Source organism: Pelodiscus sinensis, chromosome 1, assembly GCF_052426305.1.
Source record: "Pelodiscus sinensis isolate ZL-2025 chromosome 1, ASM5242630v1, whole genome shotgun sequence".
Classification (NCBI taxonomy): domain Eukaryota; kingdom Metazoa; phylum Chordata; order Testudines; family Trionychidae; genus Pelodiscus; species Pelodiscus sinensis.
In genome coordinates this window covers 127858359-127879288 of record NC_143052.1, presented here as the reverse complement: position 1 = coordinate 127879288, position 20930 = coordinate 127858359, and the positions used below count along the sequence as shown (strand labels likewise).

The window sequence follows — 20930 nt, the reverse complement described above, 5'->3', positions numbered from 1 at the left end:
TCTCCAATAGGTTCACTGTATGCTCACTACTGACCAGCGTAACTCCAGCCATGTCAGGATTCTTTGTTTTCAGACAAAGTAGAGGTAATGGTAGCGACACTGAGGTCATCTATATCTCCAGAGAAGTCCAATCAAAGCAGGGTTCCTCTTTTGATTTAATGTTAGACGTCCAATGACAGAGATGCTGGTAGGTTAAGTTACTGAGACATTGGCACAGGGTGAGTGGAGAGAAATTACCAGGTACAGTTACATACAATTAACTGCGTTATTAAATGGCAGCGCAGCCTTGCATAGGTCACACTTTTATTTGCGCATACAACAGAACCCCAATTCACTGGACTGTTCTTTCCACACATTGAGCTCTCTCTCCCTTGGCCTTTCTGTATGGAAGCCTTACTTGGTCTTATGTTCAGAGACAATAGCTTCCTCCTTTTCATGCAAACAAATCTAACTTCCTTCTCACACCGAGATAGTCAGGATCCCATGTGTTCATCCTACTACATGTACATGAGCTGAACTTCACCTTCAGAGCAATCTCAACAGTAGACCCATATGGAGGATGACAGGCATGTCTGGCGGGAGTAGGGGAGAGAGAAGAGAGAGACCCGAATAAAGTAACCTACCCACATTTTTTGTTTGGTCTATTAATCCAAAGGCAGGTATGAAACATTAGACGAAATAAAGAATCAGCACAGTGTTCTGCACTTGCATTCACAGATTTCTTTTACAAAAATAACTATCACGATCCTCATTTTACAGATGGAAAAACTGAGTCACCGAGAATGAAGAAGCTTGCCCAAGTCACCCAGTGAATCACTGGTAGAACTAGAAATACAGCTAAACTTTCCTGACACTTTTTCACTGACCTAGCCACCAGACCACAATTCCCTCTCACCACATGATCAAAACAGTCTCTCCTCAAAATGTCAAAACACACTCCAGGCCCATCAGCACATTTTATCATAATACAAGCCAGCACAGTAACATCTCCTAAAAAGCTTTCTGTCTAGTCAATTATCATAGGGGCACGACATCCGTATCTACTGGTAGGTTTTTGCAAGCTGATTCACCCTTTCACAGGTTTCCTATTCACTGAACTTAATCTAGTTTAAGGGTTCAACTTCAATTCTGATTCCATCTGTCTGAGACCATTACCAGCACAAATTATATCCCCACAGCACTAGGGAATCCTGGAATACCAGAGCTGAAGAGTTCCACTGTGAGGTTTATAGCAGACCTGGGCAAAATTCAGCCCACCAAGCCAGCGGATTCAGCCCACAGAGTCAGCAGGGAGCCCCAGGCAAGGGCTCAGCCCCGCACGCCACTCAGAAACACGGCTGCTGGAGCCCGTTTCTGTTTCAAAACTGGAACGGGGGGTGGGGGGAAGCTTCAGGAGCTGCCAACATAATCCCATTGACCAGGTTCTGGCCAGAAACTGGCCAATGGGAGCTGCCTGTTTAAACAACAGGCAGCCAAGAAGAATCACACCCCCTTTCCTTGGCTCAGTTATTCACACAAGCACATGGCCGGTCAGGCAGGCAGGCAGGGAAACATTTTAAGCTCTGCAGGCAGGTTTGGCTGCTAACTGGTATATCTCCTGGCCAGAGCTTGCCCCTGGTACCCCAGCTCCTCCCTTCCCCAACCCTCTGCCCCCCCCCATCAACATACCCAAACCTTCTGCCCCCCTCTTGCACCCATACCTCCTCCCAGATTTGGCACCCCAATCTCCTGCCCCAGAACACAATCCCCTCCTACCCTAGGTCACATCTCAAACCCCTGCATTCCAGTCCCCTGCCCTAGGTCACAACCATCTCCTTCATCCACACACCCTCCCAGACTCAATTCTTCCTCCTGCACCCCAATCCCTTACCCCAACCTCCCTTCTGCACCCAACCTCCATCCCAGACCTCGCATTTCCTCCATTACTATCATGGAAGAGTGCGGCCCCCGGCCACTTACCAAATTCTTGGAGTAGCCCCCCCATCAAAAATTATTGCCCACACCTGGTTTATAGTCAGGGTGAAGACAGGCTGCTGTTCTTTTTTTCTCACTGCTCCTGAACTGTGTTGTCATCTCCAGTCTTCCTTTACATGGCCCTTAGAACAAGCAAGATGGGAAGCAGCAGGAACTCACATAGGAAGCCCAACAACCCACTGGCAGGCCCAGCTGCACTAGAACACACACATCCCTTAAGTATCTAGTGATTTATGGTGTATGGTGGGGTAAAAGAAGGCTCCTCTACAGAGCCACTGCTGCCAATTTCTCAGGGCACAATGAAGGTGCTGCAAGTCCCTCTCACCACTGTAGCTAATGAGACACAGAAGATACTGCGGTGGGCAGTGAAGACAGAGCCAGAGAAATGCTGTAGGAGAAGCATCACAGGGGTGCAATGGTAAATCAGTCAAAGCTTTTAACCATGGCCAGAAAAGGAGTCACTGCAAGAAGCCGGGGCATAGTAAGAGGGAAGCAGAATGGGTGACTGTTCAGGAGGGAAAAGAGATGATCATTCTGCTGTGGGTGAGGACAGAGTCTGACAAGGAGAGTTTGCCTCGGGGCCTATGTGAGCATTGTGCTTCTCACATTCAGTGAATTGAGAGAGCCTCACAGAAAGATGATCAAATAGCTGTGTCCAGCCAGCTATGTTACCACAAATCTATCTGACACATCTACCTTTGAATCATAAATCAATACACCATTCATCCAATATAACAAATAATAAGAACTTAAGCAAAAGAAGCTGCCACAGGATCAGAGGGAAGGTCCTCTCGTGGTCTGGTAAATGGTTAAAAGATAGGAAACAAAGGGGAGGTACAAATGGTGAGCTGAGAAATTACTTCCGAAATCCCCATTTTGGGCACCAAATTTTAAAAACAGCAGCTAAAAGATCCACATGCGAAAATATGCATGTAATTGCACTGCAATGCATGCACGCACTGTTCAGATCACAACCCTTGCACATAGTAGGGTTGCCAAGCGTCCGATTTTTGACAGGAACACTACTAAATGGGGTCTTAGAAGTCCGATTGGCACGGTGCTGGCAAGCTCTCTGCCCAGCTCCATGTGGCTCCAGAAGAGGCAACATATCCCTTGGCCAGTAAGGGAAAAGATGGCTGGGGGAGGGGAGGTCTCCACATGCTGTCACTGCCCTGAGTGCCGGCTCCGCAGCTCCCACTGGTCAGAAACCACAGCCACGTCACCTTGCTTCTGCCAAGGAGCTAGAGGACATGCTGGCCACTTCCAGGAGCTGACTGAGGTAAGCACCGCTTGGAGCTCAGACCAAACCTACTCCTGCACCCTAACCGCACCCCAACCCTGAGCCCCCTCCTGCACCCAAAACCCCTCATCCTTAGCCCCAAATCCGTAGCCAAAGCCCACACCCTCTCCTGTACCCCAAACCCCTCATTGCTGGCCACACCACAGCTGGAGCCCTCTCTTGTGTGCTAACTCCGTCTCCCAGCCCTGTGTCTGCTCCCGCATCCAAACTTCCTCCAGGAGCCCACAGCTCACACCCCCTTCCACACCCCAACCCCTTGGCCCAGTCAAGGGTCCCCTTCTAGCCCCCAAACCCTTCATGCTCAGCCCCACCTCAGAACCTGCACACCCAGCTCAGAACCCATACCTTGTTCTCACACCCCAAGCCCCTCAGCCCCAGCCCAGAGTCCTCTCCTTCACCCCAAGCCCCTACCTCAGTCCAGTGAAAATAAACAAATGAAGATGGGGGAGACTGAGCAACAGAAGAAGGAGGAATGCAGTGGTTGGGAACAGGAACTTTGGGACAGGGCAAGGCAGTGGTGGTGTCTGGGGGCAGGGCAAGGATGTTCAGTTTTATGTGATTAGAAAGTTGGCAACCCTAGCATGCACAAGTGTGCATTTAGAAAAAAAGAGTCTAAATTATCATGCTGAGAATAAATTATTTACCTTTGAAATCCCCATTCAAAATGCGCTTTTTCATATAGACAAGAATGAAACCTGAAACAGCATTTTAGCAAAATTCAAACCTTTCTGTCCGAGTTCAGTATGTAGCACTTTAAAAACAAAGAATGAATCTGAACTTTTAAGTGGCCTCATTTTACCTGGGTAGTATTTTAAATGCCACCACACTGATGCCTTGTGCCAGTACAGATTTTCTGTACTGTGTATGTATTCTGTCACTTGCCAGGTGAGATGTTCTCAAGTGGCTCTGCATTCACTCCTGCCAGAAAATTATAAAAAAAAATATTGATAGCTTGTCATGAGACCCAGTTCCCTATATACTTTTACATCTCTCCTTCTCTTTATTCCCTATGTTAAAAAAGAGTTATGGACTACACAGGAAATTATCACAAAATCATGCAGTCAGGGCCAAGTCAGAACAACCGGTAAATCTGAATGTGTGCCCTGTTACAAACTGCCTATAGCTTGCAATCCTGTTCTTATTTCAGAGACCCCATACACACCATTAAACCCAAAAGGTTAACTTTACAGCTAGGCAAAGACACAAAGCCTGCTCACAAGATTATATGTCTGACCAACAGGTTCAGATACGCATTAAAGCATTGCAATTCAAAGTAACAGTATGTTGTTATAGTATATATTCCAGTTGGGAAAAAATGCCTCTAAGTATGGATTACCCTACATACACAGCTCTAGCGATCTTAGCTGCATTACAGTACCAATACCTGTGATAGCAGTCTAACCCACCAACAGAACAGACATGTTTCTCTCTCTCTGCATCTGATCCCAGACCCCAGACTAAGTAGATGTGTCATGGTTTACTGGCTTTACATATTCTGTTAAATTTGCTCCATCACTAAATATCCATGATCATTTTTGGTCAATAAGGGAAATTATGACCACTTGCTTTATTGTTAGATAAAATTGGATTGCTTACTGAAATAGAAAATATTTTCAAGGACAGCTTTTTCCCTTTATTTTATTAAAATGTATTCATAAACAGAATCAAGCAGTGATTCTTGTTTGAAATTATCTGCACTGCCATTTGCAAATTCACTTTTTCAGCTTGGTTTTTGTTGAAGGTTTCCATTTTAAGAACATTTCCAAAATCTCTTACTGGAAAAGTCTGCTTGAAAACTGAATATTGAACATTTCCAAAAAAGTATATATAACTTAATCTGTTTTGACCTTCACTATAAGAGTAATGTGACTAATATTAACTTTAACTGACAAAATACCTGTAACTATTATTTAAAGTCCTAACAGGAGGGTTTATATTTTTGTCAAAAAAATATATAGGCAAGCTTGATTTTAAAGAAAAATCACATTAATTAATTTCCTGGCTATTCTTAGCTTTCTTACCCCTGACAACATTATTTGATCTCAGTATTATTTTCTATCGCACCAAACATTCATGGAGAACAAATGCATCATATTAACAAATGTAACTAAATTCTATCAAAATGTATAATATAAACATTCCAAAATATACAGATAATTTGGGATTAAATTGCCCTTAACTAAAGGAATAAGGGCAACCTAACATTTATCCACGTACTAAACTCCATCTGCAAAGTTGTCTACTGTAACTTTGATCAAATATTCTCAACACTTCAAAATTTCCCTTCCTTAAATAGGACAAGTGAACTTTCATTTTTTTTAAGTTTACTGTTCTGTTCATAACTTATTAAAGACTTTGAAATATGTTCTATAACTAGTTGCTGTAACACTATATCTTTCTGGATAACAAACACAATGAAGTAAAATATTTTATATGAACCCATATTTGATCTTTTTAATCTAGTAGTTATCGCTATTACCAATTAAGCTGCCATCTCTATAAATGAAATTCTGTGAGGCTGTATTGGCCATTTTGCACATAAATACCCTGGAAGATACACTTGAATCAACTAATATTTGTACACGCACAGACCTTTTGTCAAACATATTATGCACTTAAGATGAATTCAGTATAAATCGCCATCCTAGCCACACAATTAAATACTATAAGCTCGCTTAACCCTCAGCTCAGACTTTTCTAATCTCCAAAAGAAAGCAAAGCCAGATGGCTGAGAACAACTGCTAAGAGCCACATAGGGCCACAGAAAAATACCTGAAGTTCTTAAATATAGTGAAAAATACCTTCTGTTTCAAATTATTGGTATGCCCATATAAAGCAAGATGCATCTTTTACAGAGCAAGTGCATCCCACATTATAAGTTAGTCTGCCTGGTACTAAATTCAAAAGTGCATTTTCCTGTTAAGAGTACAGATGACTAAGATGTTATAAGTTTAACACAATTCTCGATGTGACAATTAAAATGATCATCTGTAGAAACAACGTACCACCTGTTCACCAAGGCCAACACAGAGATGGTACACAGGTATGTGACAGTGCAAACTGTATTCTAATCATTACAGTCACAGCTTCTTCAGATGGATACCCTTTGAGCCAGACCAAAGGGGCAGCACAACTGGCTGACAGATGGGGGATCTCATATTACATAGGTATCAGGTTTGGCCCCTTGTTGCCAGGCTATGAATGGTGAAAGAGGAGCCACTGACCTCATTTTCTAGGGAACTGCTCAAAAGCAGGACTGACAGGGCCTTAAAAGGGAACAATGCCCAACACTCTTTAGCTAAAAGGACACAGCATATGAAGATGGTTTGTAGGAGAAGAGACTCCAAAAGATACCACTTACAAAACATAACAGTGATGAAGCACAGCTTCAACCTATCTAGTCCGGCACCCTCAGGATCTGACTGGTGCCCAACCAGAGAATTTGCTGAACTACAAGTGATTAATATTGTCTAGCAGCATGACCAACACTTCTGCTGCTTTATTGGGCTCTTAGGAGACATTTAGGGGTAAATTAAAGCTAAATAGCAGCACAGAACACTGAAAGCCAGGTCTGGTGGCTATAAAACTTTATGGGACTATGGGAAACTTAGCCACAGAAGTGGACATCCGGCTAACTCAAATCGTGCCGGACTACAGAAGTTGCTGGACCAGACAGTGCTGGACTAGAGAAGTTCAACCAGTACCACTGAGATCTAAATAATCCCTATCTACTGCATTTTGTTGACAATGCTCTGTATGCTGTCAAATCAAACAGGTTTTCTGCACTGCAGAACCACAACAGGATGCCTTACAAATTCATATTTTGTAGTACTCATTAATAAGAGAATTCAACAGACAGAAGGTTAGACTGGCACCTGATTGCAGGCTCCCTGAAACATAACTTGTCAGTTTCAATTTAGAGTTCTCCAAACAAACTCATGAAATAGTGTCTCTTCCATTTGCAAGAAGAGAGGATATTGACTTACGGCATTCACCTTCCATCTCTGGAGACGTGGATTCACATTGTAGGTTAAGTCACAAGTTCAGACTGGTGTGGTACTCTAAAATGAGCCCTTTGAGAAAAACATTCCATGTCACAAAGCCATCACAATAGTCTTGAACAAGTTAGCAGCCACTGCTCATGAGAAACCCAGAACTTTGTAGGTTTGGACTGAGGAATATAGGCAGAGCTGTGTGGGGACATACAACTGCAGCAGCAGAGCCTGACATAGCTCCAAAATTAAATGTACTGGCAGAGACGAAGAGGCATGATTTTTGAACTGTAATAGAAGGGTGTGCTTTAGGGAAGGACAGAGATGCATTAACGAATCTGGGAGGAGAGGCTTGAAATACCAAGGGGATTTCAGGGAAGAATTGTGGGGCATTGGCAGAGCTGTGGGGGAGCCCAAGACTGGAATAACAGGGTTAGTTGAAGATCAGTGTTAAGAAACACTAGCAAAGCTTTGATGGCATCCAAGAAACTTAACATGGTAGGTCAGATCAAGACCAATGTTCAAAGTCAAAATCGGGCAGACTGCAAAGCACCTGGCCACAGCCTACTTTATTCTAACTGACCCAGACTGTTACAAAATAAACACAACTTTCATCTGAGTGCAGCAAAAGTACAAAAGGATGAAACATTCTGGTTAAAAATAATCATTCCACAGTAGCATTCAACGGTACTGCAGCCCACTGACCATAATGGGTGGATGCACAGGAGTCATCGCATTTCAGTTTAACACAATAGATGATTTTGTAAAGAGCAGGAACTTTCGAACATCAACACAAACGGAACCAACTCCTTATTGCAAACAACTTGGAAAACCTGCTAGTTTGTTTTCAGCAATTCTCCAAATTCTCAAAGATTCATTATTCTATGCCAACGTTTACATTCTGTGTAAGAGCATCTGAGAACAACTGACAGGACTTACCATGATGAATAGAGAGACAACGATTAATAAATAAATAAAAGAAAAACATGATATAAATCAAGAAAGAAACATTTTCAGGCAAGAGTTCAGGCGAGACAGAGAGAAAGAGATACAGAGATACAGGAAGGGTGCACAGTAAATCTTGGCCCTGGTAATATAAGACTGCATAGAGAGACAGAGAAGAGTCCAGCATTGGATGAGAAGAGGAATCAGGCAGTGGAACAGAGAGAGAAGGTCTGAGAAGGTTTGAAATAGGGTGGAGTGAGTTCACAAAGGGACCACACAAACAGGGTCACTGGGAAGTTAGGGGGGAATAATAAGGAGCTCAAATAAAAGAATACAACAAGAGAGATTTAAGACTTAACTATGGACAACCTAGAAAAATGTCACTTGGGGAGGAGACAAAAAAGGGATTCATACCATTTATACATGGAGTTTGGAGGGATAGCTAAGGATTGATCACATAGAATAAGAGCAATAAGACCAAGAGTAATGAATTCATAGACCTTAAAGTCAAAAGGGACCATTATGATCATCTGGTCTGACCTCCTGCACATTTCAGGCCACACGGCCTCAGTCACCCAATCCTGTAATAAAGCCATAGCCTCTGGCTGAGGTACTGAAACGCTTAAATCATCTTTGAAAGACTTCAAGTCACAGAAACTTCATAATTGATGTAGTTTAAACCTGCAAATGACCTGTACCACAGGCTGCAGAGGAAACCAAAAAAACCCCAAGGTCTCTGGAAATCTGACCTAGGGGAAAATTCCTTCCCAATCCCAAATATGATGATGGGTTAGACCCTGAGCCAGACACCTTGGAAATAATTCTCTGCAGTAATTCAGTGCTGTCCCCATCTAGTGTCCCATTTACTAAAACCAATGGTAATATTTAGCTTAGGAAAATATTTCTAAGGAGCCAGAGTAATGCAGCATTGGCATGAATTGCCCAGCTTGGCAACAACTTTATATCCTAACAGGAATTCCAAACAGAAGTGAAGCAAATTTGTGGTTGGATTCGTGTCGTGAAAAATCAAGACTGATGTTCCTGAGTGACCCCTTTCAGCCCCAACCTTCTGTGAAACTTGGCTAAGTCAGATTCTCACACCTTCCATGATGGCAATGTTTCAGAGCATTACTCCTGGAGTTCACTGGTGCGCGAGTCGGCCAGTGCCCTATGGAGGTCTCCCATTCCCTTTGGCAGTTACAAGTTATTTTAGGAAGTGGGTCAGCTAAACAGCAAAGCCGGTGGCTAAAGCAGCTCTTAACTTGAATGTTGACTTCTTCACAGCAGAAATACCTATCCAAACTGGAATTTTAATACCCTTCTACTTTAAAAATAAACCAACAAAATTACATTTTCATTTATCTCTGAGATAAGGTTTTTTATTTCTGAATTATAACCTTGATTTTTTAAGATCAAATGCATTAATATTAAAATTGCTTTTCCTAATCACCAGAAACCTGGTGACCTTTAATTCTGATAAAACAATTTTGTACTGTGCTGTATTGAAATGTACTTGACATTTCAATTTGCTTGCATTTTACCCGTCTCCCCCCAAAAAATATTGTTCAAACAAGGATGCCTAGTAGCTGGCTGACTTCACACAATTGTTTTCCAAGTGTACATGACATTAGTTTGCTTAAAGTAGTCGTTACACTTTGAATCTGCTTGCAGAAGCATTGTTACAATTCCTCATGCTTCCTGGCTGATAGAGGAAAATCAATTTTGATCCCTCAAAAGCACAAGCTAGTCTCCAACTTAACACACCAATTTAGACAACTACAACTGAAACAGTATCAGGAGTCATTTGTCATTCCAGTCATTTTACATTTGTGCTGACATCTTAAGAACTAGAATATATGTATATTTTTAAAGGTGGAAAAATGAGACAAAGCTTCATTCAGTTAGAAAAGCAGTTTGTCAATTACATTAGGAAAGTGGAGAAGACTGAAGGGAACAACAACAACGTGATTTAGGTTTAAATTAACTTGCAACATAAAGTAGCACCAGGCATTATAAAAGAATGTAAAAAATTGCACTAAACTCATTTGGATCATTTTACATGGTAAAAAGGTCCTGCCCTTCTTTAACTTATCCTGGTCAAAACACATGAATTAAAGACTCCAGTTTTAATCATCTGTAATTAAAGTACAGTTATAAGAAGATAAAATCTGTAGGAAGCATGTACATTTTCCCATAGGGCACAGATTTAGCACTGTAAATATTCCATGCAGGTACAAGAGAGGGGGAGAAAAAAAAAGCATACGGTAGTGTTGAAAAGATGCACTAGGCACATAATGCAGCAGTACAGAGAACTCTGACAAATGAAGCAATAGAAAAAAAGGCAGTACTCACCCAAAACATTAAATTGAAAAGGAACATCATGTATTTCAAACAACACAGGCAGCCTCTTGCCATGTTGCACTTCTTAAATTCTAAAAGGAAAACAAAGGATAGATCCAGGTAAAACACTACATATTTGCTGCCTTTGGGTGCATTGTATTTGTCACTTTTTATGCCAGTCCCAGTTCCAATGCCGGTCCCTGTTCCAGCTCTGGTGTGACTCTGTGTGCGTGATCCAGCAGTGCCGTAAAAAGCTCCAGCAGTAAAACCTCGACCAAACTGCCTGCCTGAGGTAGAAGGTTTAGCAAAGTCCGAGTCCTTGCTATCCAAAGATGGACTACGGTGAATTGAAGAATCCTCACTACTTGACTTCTCCATGATCTCTCTTTTCACAGTTGTCAGATTTAATGTCTAGCATCTCTCAGCATTAAATGTGGTGCCTTGTGAACTCCACAGTTTTACAAAGCTGGATTTTTCTTTATCTTAATACACAAATCACATAACCACTGTAGAATTTAATGCAAAAATCCCTGCATTGCTGCTTTTCTTTTTCCTTTTTAGTAGGCTATACAATAGGGATCTGCAGCTTTAATGTATGCACCAGCATCCCATGCAGGAACATTCTCATGACGTCTTGATAAATTGGTTATGAATAACTTAGCTTTTTACTTAAAACTCTTTCTCCACACTCTTAGTCCACAGTCCTGTGATCTATAGACAGCAGATGGTCCTTATATCCATTTCCCCAAGTACACCTGGAAGACTTTCTCCAGCCTGAGCACTTTTCTTGCTCTCTCAGCTCTCTTCTCTGCCTCACTCTGACTGCTTCTCACATGCTGCTCTTTTTTTTTAACCCGTTTGCAGTATCTCATTCAGTAATCAGCTATTGGAGCTCACTCTCAGTGTTGCACTGCTGTTGATGTGAAATCATCAGCTACTGCAACCACTGGGCATTTCCCACAGAAATCCCTGACCTAACTATCAAGTGATACATCCACTCTCTTGAAAGCCCCTCCCCTCTACTTTACATCTAGCCAATTAGAACAAGCCTTCCCCCCAAGGCATGCCTCCATGACATAATATCTTTAATAGGATTAGTATTACTCTTTGACTATACAAGTGCACAACAGAAAATCTCTTTAAATGTCAAGTACTATTTAGCTGTTTATGGGCAAGAATCATGAGGTAACGATACTCCTTTAATGAAATAAAAGACTGTAAAAGTAAGGATTAGATATACAGAAGCTAACAACCCCCCAGTGAAATTAGCAGTAACTATATACTTTTACATTTTTTGCAGCTTAAAGGAATGGCATGGGACAAGAAAATGGAACCAGCTAGTGTCTAGTGTCTGCCTCATACGCACATTTCTCAGTTATACACACATATAGTATGACGCCATCAACCATAATATAATTAACCATAACATGAAACACCGAGCTGCTGTCTTTACAAGGTAATCAATCAATCCTAAATCTCCTAAATGTTACAGTATCGGAGCCTGCAGCCCTTTCCACAATATTTAATCGGAATGTTAGAGATTACTCTAGCACAATGACTCTCAATCTCACCAGACTACTGTACCCCTTTCTGGAGTCTGTTTTGTCTTGCATGCCCCTCTCTTTCATTTCACTTAAAAACTACTCGTTCACAAAACCAGACATAAAAGTACAAAAGTGCCATAGCACTCTATTGCTGAAAAAATGTTGATTTTCTCATTTTTACCATATAATTGTGAAATAAATCAATTGGAATATAAATATTGTGCTTACATTTCAATGCACAGTATATAAAGTACTATATAAACCAGTTATTGCCTGTATGACATTTTAGTTTGTACTGACTTCGCTAGTGCTTTTTATGTAGCCCGTGTAAATCTGGACAAATACTTAGATGAGTTGATGTATCCCCTGAAAGACCTCGGCATGCCCCCAGTGATACATGTACCCCTGGTTGAGAACTATTGCTCTAGCATATTGTATTCTGTCAGCCTTCTTTCATTATAGATGCCTGCAAACTTGAAACTCTGACCTGAATTTCCTTTCTAGACAGCAACAATTCTCACCCTGGATAGTGGGACGCCTCATGGCGTGACTTTACAGCACATTTAGATAATGATATCAAGACATCCTATAACATACACACAGAATTAAGTTCTCTCATGTTACCTGGAAAACCTACAGTAAGAGGACTACCCTGAAACCTGAGGGGTTTTCTGGGTTTGCTTGGTGTTTTAAAACTGGTTCCACATTAGCTCTGAATGTTCATAAATTGGTATCGGAATAGCAAAAATAACTATGTAAAGGAACTATCCACACAAAAGATACTAAATCGAAAAAAAAACACTCCAATGTTAACAGACCTTTTAGTTTCCATAGTGAAGCACTCAAGCCAGGAAATGCAAAAATTATGCACAATCTTACATCTGACCTCTCAAGTTTGCAAACTACAACACAGTCTTTAATCGTGTGAGCACCTATACTGAGAAAATAATAATCCGTTTTTCTTCAATCTTAGACCTATATGCCCATCAGCATCTTGTAATATGATGTCATCTTTATACAGTTATTCTAAATTTACGACCATATCATCATCAAACGCACAACTACAAATGGGCAATAACTGGGTAGGCAATAGTACTGCTGAAAAGAATCTGGGGGTTATAGTGGATCATAAATTGAATATGAGGCAACAATGTGATGCAGCTGCAAAAAAAAAAAGCTAATACCATTCTGGGGAGTAACATCATAAGTGTCATATGTAAGATATGGGAGGTAACTGTCCGCTCTACTCTGCACTGGTGCAGCCTTAGCTAGAGTATTATGGCCATTTCTGGAAAGATGTGGGCAAACTGGAGCGAGATGGAGAGAGAGAGAGAGAGAGAAAGAGAGAGAGAGAGAGAGAGAGAGAGCCATACAAGTGATAAATGATTTAGCAAAATTGACCCACAAGGAAAGGTTTAAAAAATGGGTATGTTTAGCCCTGTGAAAAGACAACAGATAGGGAACCTAATAACACTCTTAAGGACTGTTATAAAGAGGACAGTAATCAATTGTTCTCCATGTCCACTGAATGTAGGACAAGAAGTAATTGGCTCAATCTGCAGCAAGGGAGATTTAGGTTGCATTGTAGGAAAAAAAAAAAACTTTCTAGCTACAAAGATAATTAAGCACTGGAATAGGTTTCCAAAGAAAGCTGTACAGTTCCCAAACTTGGAGGATTTTCAGGACAGATTAGACAAACATCTGTCAAGATGGTCTTTGCTAGGGGTGGGCCAGATCTGGTTTATCATGATTCGTCCCTGGTAGGCCGGCACCTTTATATTTATCTATCTGCACCACCGCAGGTACGGGTGATTATAGCTCTCAATGGCCGCAGACCACTGTTCCCGGACAGTGGGAGTGAGAGAAGTGGTGTCCTGGTCCACATTGCTTCCCACAGCTCCCATTGGCGGGGAATGGAAATCTACAGCCAACAGGAGATACAATCTCCCGTACTTGCACAGGCGCAGGTAAATATAGTCACAGTGGCCCTCAGAGACTAACCTTGGTGAACTGCTGCCGTTTTATTGCCTATCACTGGTCTAAGCTAAGTTTACTTGGTCCTGCCACAGAGCAAAGGGCTAGACAAAATGACCTCTCAAGATCTCTTCCAGCCCTACATTTCCATGATTTTATAACGATATGATTTGTCTGCAGTGATACATTTATTCTACAAGTTCTGCTTTCTGTATAGTATTTTAATTACCCTGCCATGAATTATGTACTATACATAAAATTGATTTGTCTCTCTCTTCTCTAAGCAGTTTCAGCAACTGACAGGCTCCAATCCAGTAATCAAGCACATAACTTTACTCACATAAGTAGTCCCATCATTACTCACATGAGGAAAATAACTCAGGAGTGTGTGTGTTTGCAAGATAAGATCACAGTGTGTTTAAGCACTAAGTCAGAAATTATTTAACAAATATCCTAACATAATTGTATTAAAGAGAATACAGTAATTACTTGTTTAACACGTGCCCGCTTAACACATTTTCTCAATAGCACGATTTTTTTGGGGGGGAGTGTTTTTCAAATAACATAACCATCACCGAAATAACACGAAAATAATCAAGTGGCGGACTATTTCACGCGGTGGTATAAATTTGTGAAAACAGTGGTAATATGCATGAGCGGATGAATACATGTGGTTACAATGCTCCTCTGCTCACTCACGTGTTTATCTCTGTGTTTTGACAAACCGCGGCGGCTTGTGTTGCTAGATATCTAATATTGACATTGACGACCCAGCACCAACAAAAAATTGACTTTGCCACCATTACCTGAAATGCAACCCCCACCTTTTCCATTATTTGAAATGGGAAAATTGACCCCACATAGCACATTTTCACTAATACAAACATTTTCAGAAACACATCTATAGTGTTAAATAATGAATTACTGTATCATAATATTTATTTTATTTTTTGTCATGATGATGGAAACTGTATTTGCCTCTCCCATAGTCTATCCTGAGGGGCCAAGATTTTCTAAAAATAGGAGCCCAAAGATAAACAGCTGGATGATAAGCACTATTGAAAATCAGGCACATACCTAAATATGATTTTAGAAGTTCAACTATTTTAAAAAAAATTTGGCCACCGTAACTTCTAAATGTTGTACTTTTTCATGATGAATTGCAGACAGCTTCTTTAAGATCCTTTGAAGTGTTTTTCCTCCGCTTCAGAGAGAGCTTACTGTACCGAATTTGCCCCCATCTCCCTCAGATCTTAAAGTTAGTATATTTCTAAATGCTCAAGTTGAACTTTTTTTCTGGTAAGCTGACATGCAAATGTCACTGTGCTCCCAAGTGACAAATACTTAATTGTATTAAGCAGCAATTACGTTTATACTGAGGTGTTCTAAAGAAGAACAAGTGCTAACATCTTTAGCACAAAAGTTTACACTGTTAAATTGTAAATTATATGTATATGTGAAAACTCACACCTTTAGTAACCTTAAGCTCTTTACCTCAGTTTCATCATAGGTATGTGGTGTTGTTTATTTACCCACCATGGGATTCAAACACTGAAAGGGATGTTTATTTCTTTAAAAATAACTGAGTTCATTGGATTATTTTAATGACTTAAGTGTGGAAGCATTTTATTGGCCTGAAGTTTTTGAAAAGCTTGTTTTTACAAATTTTAATATGGGGCCATAGCTAAGTTGAAAAAAAATGTTATGAAAGACTTGTTTGCTTATTAAAAGGGATTTGCATTAACATTTCCATTGCAATTCACTGAAACTCATAATTTGTTAGAAGATAGCCATGGTTGATTTGCATCGCAAGTTCTGCTTAAACGTTCTATTCCATTGAACTGACAACAGAATGAACAATTATTGCTTGCCTGGCTGTCTCTGAAATATTTTATCTCCTGCAATGTACTTCTTACTAATGTCTCAGTCAAGTAATAATGTTATGCACACCTGTCCCCTGCTGCCAACCCTAAGTGGCCTTATGCCTTGCTCCTATACTACAGAAAACGATGAAAAATATAAATCAGTATTTGTTTTAAGAAGGCTGGAGGGAGGCAATTCCTGTTGCAGGGGTCTGCAAGCTATGGCTTAGTGTGGAACCAAATAGGAGTCTTTTGTCATTCCCAAAATACACGCAACTTTTTAAATTAAACGGAAAACGAATTCAAAATTTTAAAAATACGTCATTACCCAGGAAGTTTGAATGTGTGCATGAAGCTGGATATGACCCGCCATGATGAAAAAAAAGATGCAGCAGCAGGAGTCCCATTAAATACAGTCTGAGTGTACAATATATTTCATTCATTCTATTATTAATCATTATGCGAATATCAATAATATTAAGTTGTATGTTTTCAATCACACAAATGGGCATTCTTATACAGCTCTTTGTTGACCACTTGGTCAGATTTTTGACCAAGCTTGGCTCTTTGGTTTGAAAAGGTTGCCAACCCCTGCCGTAGCAATTTCCAATACTTTCCTTATATGGAATTGTTTCCATTCTTGTATCATTTACCCTACCTGTAAGTGTCAGACATTCATGTATTAATTCCCCAATACTGCCACTGCATCTCTCTTTGCAAAGCCCTGTATCTGCACAGAACCCCACTGAAGTCAGTAATGATTGGAATCAAAGCAAAGGGTCATCCTGGCAGATCTGATCACAGACTCAACACCTTAGCAAATGTACTTCTGTGTAATGGAGGATAGATATGGCACTGGTCTTAGGCTGCAGGAGATCTGGGATCTACTTCCAGCTCTGACAAAAGCCCACTGCTTGACTTGGGGCAATTATTTTCAGTGTTCCGTGTCTCAGTTTACCCATCTGTAAAATGGGGAATAATGATACTGACCTCATCTGTAAAACTTTGAGATCTACTCATGAGAAGTTTTTGGTAAGTGCTAGGTACTATGATCAACGCTAAGCGGCAGATGAAATATTCGGCACCATATAAGTTATAAACAACATGTGAGGTGTTTTTTGTTTGCTTAATATAAATTCTGGAGTCCACCTTGAAATGAGGACTAGTGAGTTTTGCTTTGCTGCATGTGCCACAATGTGCAGTTTTGTGCTGTCACAGCTAACCTAGCAGCACTCAGCCTTGCTGGACCATGATGCTGGCCTAGACAGAGAATGAGATAAGTGGAGGTTTTAAAAATATTGTTTACCATATAGAATGAAAAAAAAGTTTATAAACCATGCTATATAGAGATCTATTTTAAACACTTTTTCTGATCCTCCTTTAGGCTAGATCTCATCTTCCCCCAGGGCTGAAGGATACAGGTTGGGATGGTCAGAAGAACAGAACTAGCCAACACAATTTGGAAACAAACAAGAGGAAACCAGATGTAAGTTAATTGTTCTTTTAGGACAATAAACAGAAATATATTTAGCTCATTTTTGCTAGGGGCACTGGAACAATTTTTGTAGTGCGGGTTCTGAGAGCCACTGAACCAAACTGTAAATCCTCTATATAAAGGAAACTAATTCAAGCCAGGGGATGTGGCAGCCCCTCGTCCCCCCACCTGTATTTCTAGCACCTCTCTATTTTTGTTCATATCTTTGCAGAATACCTTTGACATCTCATCAGAAAGCTCTGGTGGCTGGGGAAAATTTATGGCAGGTATAAAAAAGCAGCAAGCATGGTGAGGTCATTACGTATTTATGCTTTGCAGCAAACCCAAAAGCATTTTATTATTCTGTTGATCACTAAAGCCAATAATCTCGCACTAGCAGCCCAAACATTAGCCATCCAATTCTATACTTAAGCACCTAAATAGCGGACATAATTTTCAGGGAAGCCAAGCACTCAAAATTTCAGAGTGAAACCAAACCAAACTGCTAGAGCTCAAAAGCTCTGAAAACTAGGCTACTTAAGTAAATGACTAACTTTAAGCTCTGGAGTTTCAAAATTTTGACCTAAGGCACCAACGCTTTAAGGTTCTGTATGGCCTCACCTCCCCCTGTGCACAAAGGAAGTAGAAGGTCAAAAGCACCTGACAGAATCAGGCCCTAACAGCACTCAATTACATTACAAGCTCCAGTTCATTTCAGCCTTTTCCCCACTTCCACTGAAAGTCATGCAGCTGGAGAGATCACATCTGGCTTATTCCTTGGTATTTGCAGGGCTCAATTAATAAATTATGCCAAACTCTTCGCTTATCCCAACAAAATCATCCCTTGTTATGCCAGGTGGCTTTTTACAAACATACTGTGTGAGTGCTGGCTGTTCTGCATCTAAAGGAGACTTGATTGGTAAATATTGCAGTAAGGCCATTTAGAAGCACCTAAGGCTGCCTCGGCGGTTTAGAAACACCTACGGCTGCCTCTGCATGTTAGTGTGACCTTACAGTAAAATGCACTGTCCTCTCCCACATGGTCTCAGATGCCCTTCTTTTGAATAATTACGGCATGGAAGACATTCAGAATCCTCTTATGGGTTTCATTAATCTGATACAAATTTTACTGAATCACGAGATTTCCTACCAAAACATCCATTAAGTCTCATATATAAGCATCTGGCACACAGACAGCAAAGGAACAAACAGATTTAAGACTCCAGCCCACAGGTCTCCAAACTAAGGGTCAGCCTATCAAAAAGATGTATATTTAGGACACTAGCCTCTTATCCGACACATAGCAGAGTGCTGCATAACTGAAGGAAATCTGGGGGAAGAGGGGCACAAGATTGGTAAATTAAAGAGCGATGGAATTTTGTTTGGTCATCTACTACAAAGTTCTTTCTAATGCGGTAGTCCACAATTCCAGGCTGATGCACACCCAGTAATTGCCAGTGTCTGTGATTTTATTGCAAGTTTCAAGTTATTTGGGTTTTTTTTTCCAACAGCCTGGTTCCCAGAGTCATGATAGCTTTCTTTGATAGGATAACGAGCCTTGTGGATAAGGGAGAAGCGGTGGATGTCATATACCTAGACTTTAGTAAGGCATTTGATACAGTCTCGCATGATATTCTTATTGATAAACTAGGCAAATATAACTTAGATAGGGCCACGATAAGATGGATGCATAATTGGCTGGATAACCGTAGTCAGAGAGTTGTTGTTAACGGTTCTAAATCCTGCTGGAAAGGGATAACAAGTGGAGTTCCTCAAGGGTCTGTTTTGGGACCCGTACTGTACAATATCTTCATCAATGATGTAGCTATTGGGATAGAGAGTACGCTTATTAAGTTTGCAGATGATACCAAACTGGGTGGGGTTGCAACTTCTTTGGAGGATAGGGACATAATTCAAAATGACCTTAGCAAGTTAGAGAAATGGTCAGAGGTAAACAGGATGAGGTTTAATAAAGAGAAACGCAAAGTGCTCCACTTAGGAAGGAACAATCAGTTCCATACATACAAGATGGGAAGCGACTGTCTAGGAAGGAGCATGGCGGAAAGGGATCTAGGGGTCATAGTGGACCACAAGTTGAATATGAGTCAACAGTGTGATGCTATTGCAAAAAAAGCAAATATGATTCTAGGTTGTATCAACAGGTGTGTTGTAAGCAAAACTCGTGAAGTCATTCTGCCGCTCTACTCTGCACTAGTTAGGCCTCAGCTGGAGTACTGTGTCCAGTTCTGGGCGCCACATTTCAAGAAAGATGTGGAGAAATTGGAAAGGGTACAGAGAAGAGCGACAAGAATGATTAAAGGTTTAGAGAGCATGACCTATGAAGCCAGGCTTCATGAACTGGGCTTGTTTAGTTTGGAAAAAAGAAGATTAAGGGGGGACATGATAGCGGTTTTCAAATATCTAAAAGGGTGTCACAAGGAGGAAGGAGAAAATTTGTTCCTCTTGGTTTCTGAGGACAGGACAAGGAGTAATGGGCTTAAAGTGCAGCAGGAGAGGTTTAGATTGGACATTAGGAAAAAATTCCTAACTGTCAGGGTGGTCAAATATTGGAATAAATTGCCAAGGAAGGTGGTGGAATCTCCCTCTCTGGAGATATTTAAGAACAGGTTAGATAGACATCTGTCAGAGATGGTGTAGACGGAGCTTGGTCCTGCCTTGAGGACGGGGGGCTGGACTCGATGACCTCTCGAGGTCCCTTCCAGTCCTATTATTCTATGATTCTATGAGATTACATGAGAATCAGAACTGAAGGAAAGAAGTTTTCAGCCCTCATGATTGCAGAAAAACCCTCAAAAACCAAAAAGAAAAAAAAAGAATCTAATCACTGCAGCATCTGAGTATCCCACAATCTTTAATGTGTTCATCTTGTAACACCCCTGTGAGGCAAGGCCTTTCTATTACCTCCATTTTACAGATAGGGAACTGAGACACAGAGGGCATGTCTACACAGCAGCATTATTTTGGAATAACATCAATTATTCCAAAATAATGTAATGCGAGTCTATTGTGAAATAATTCAAAATAACGGGCTTCTTACCCCAACTTCTGTAAACACTGCTTGAGGAGTAAGGGAAGTATGGGGAAGACTGCTCTATTTCGAAATAAGTGCTGTGTAGATGTGCCCAAAGTTGAAATAAGATTTTTCGACTTAAGCTACACAATTGACGTAGCTCAAGTTGTGTAGCTTATTTTGAGCTTAGTCCTGCTGTTTAGACATGCTGACTTGTCCAGCATCACACAGAAAGTCTGTGGCAGAACAGGGAATTGGGTCCAGGTCTCTGACGGCCTAGGCTAGCACCTAACCATTAGGCCATCCTTTCTATCTAAAAGTTATTTTTTAATAAAAAAAAAACTTGTGAATTTTTCGAACATGTCTCGTGGATTTGGAATGCCAAGAATGGCAGGACTCCAAGTATTTTGAGGGGGGCAGCTATCAATACACTTTTCATATTCATTCTTTTTCTATACAACCCAGTGACCAAGAATATTCAGACCTTCTCCAAG

The 20930-nt window shown here is 40.8% G+C and overlaps 1 protein-coding gene across 3 annotated transcripts in view; it reads right to left on the bottom strand.

The window, feature by feature from the left end:
* The window catches only part of TSPAN9 (tetraspanin 9), a 271489-nt gene that overhangs the window by 132773 nt on the left and 117786 nt on the right, over positions 1-20930 (bottom strand). For 2 of the 3 annotated variants that reach the window (XM_075900398.2, XM_006123032.5), the window contains exon 2: positions 10564-10643. In XM_075900398.2, coding sequence (XP_075756513.1) covers positions 10564-10626 — 63 coding nt within the window. In that variant the 5' untranslated portion in view covers positions 10627-10643. Of the gene's footprint in view, positions 1-10563; positions 11534-20930 lie in introns of those variants that run through there. The other variant, XM_006123031.5, reaches the window with a different exon arrangement.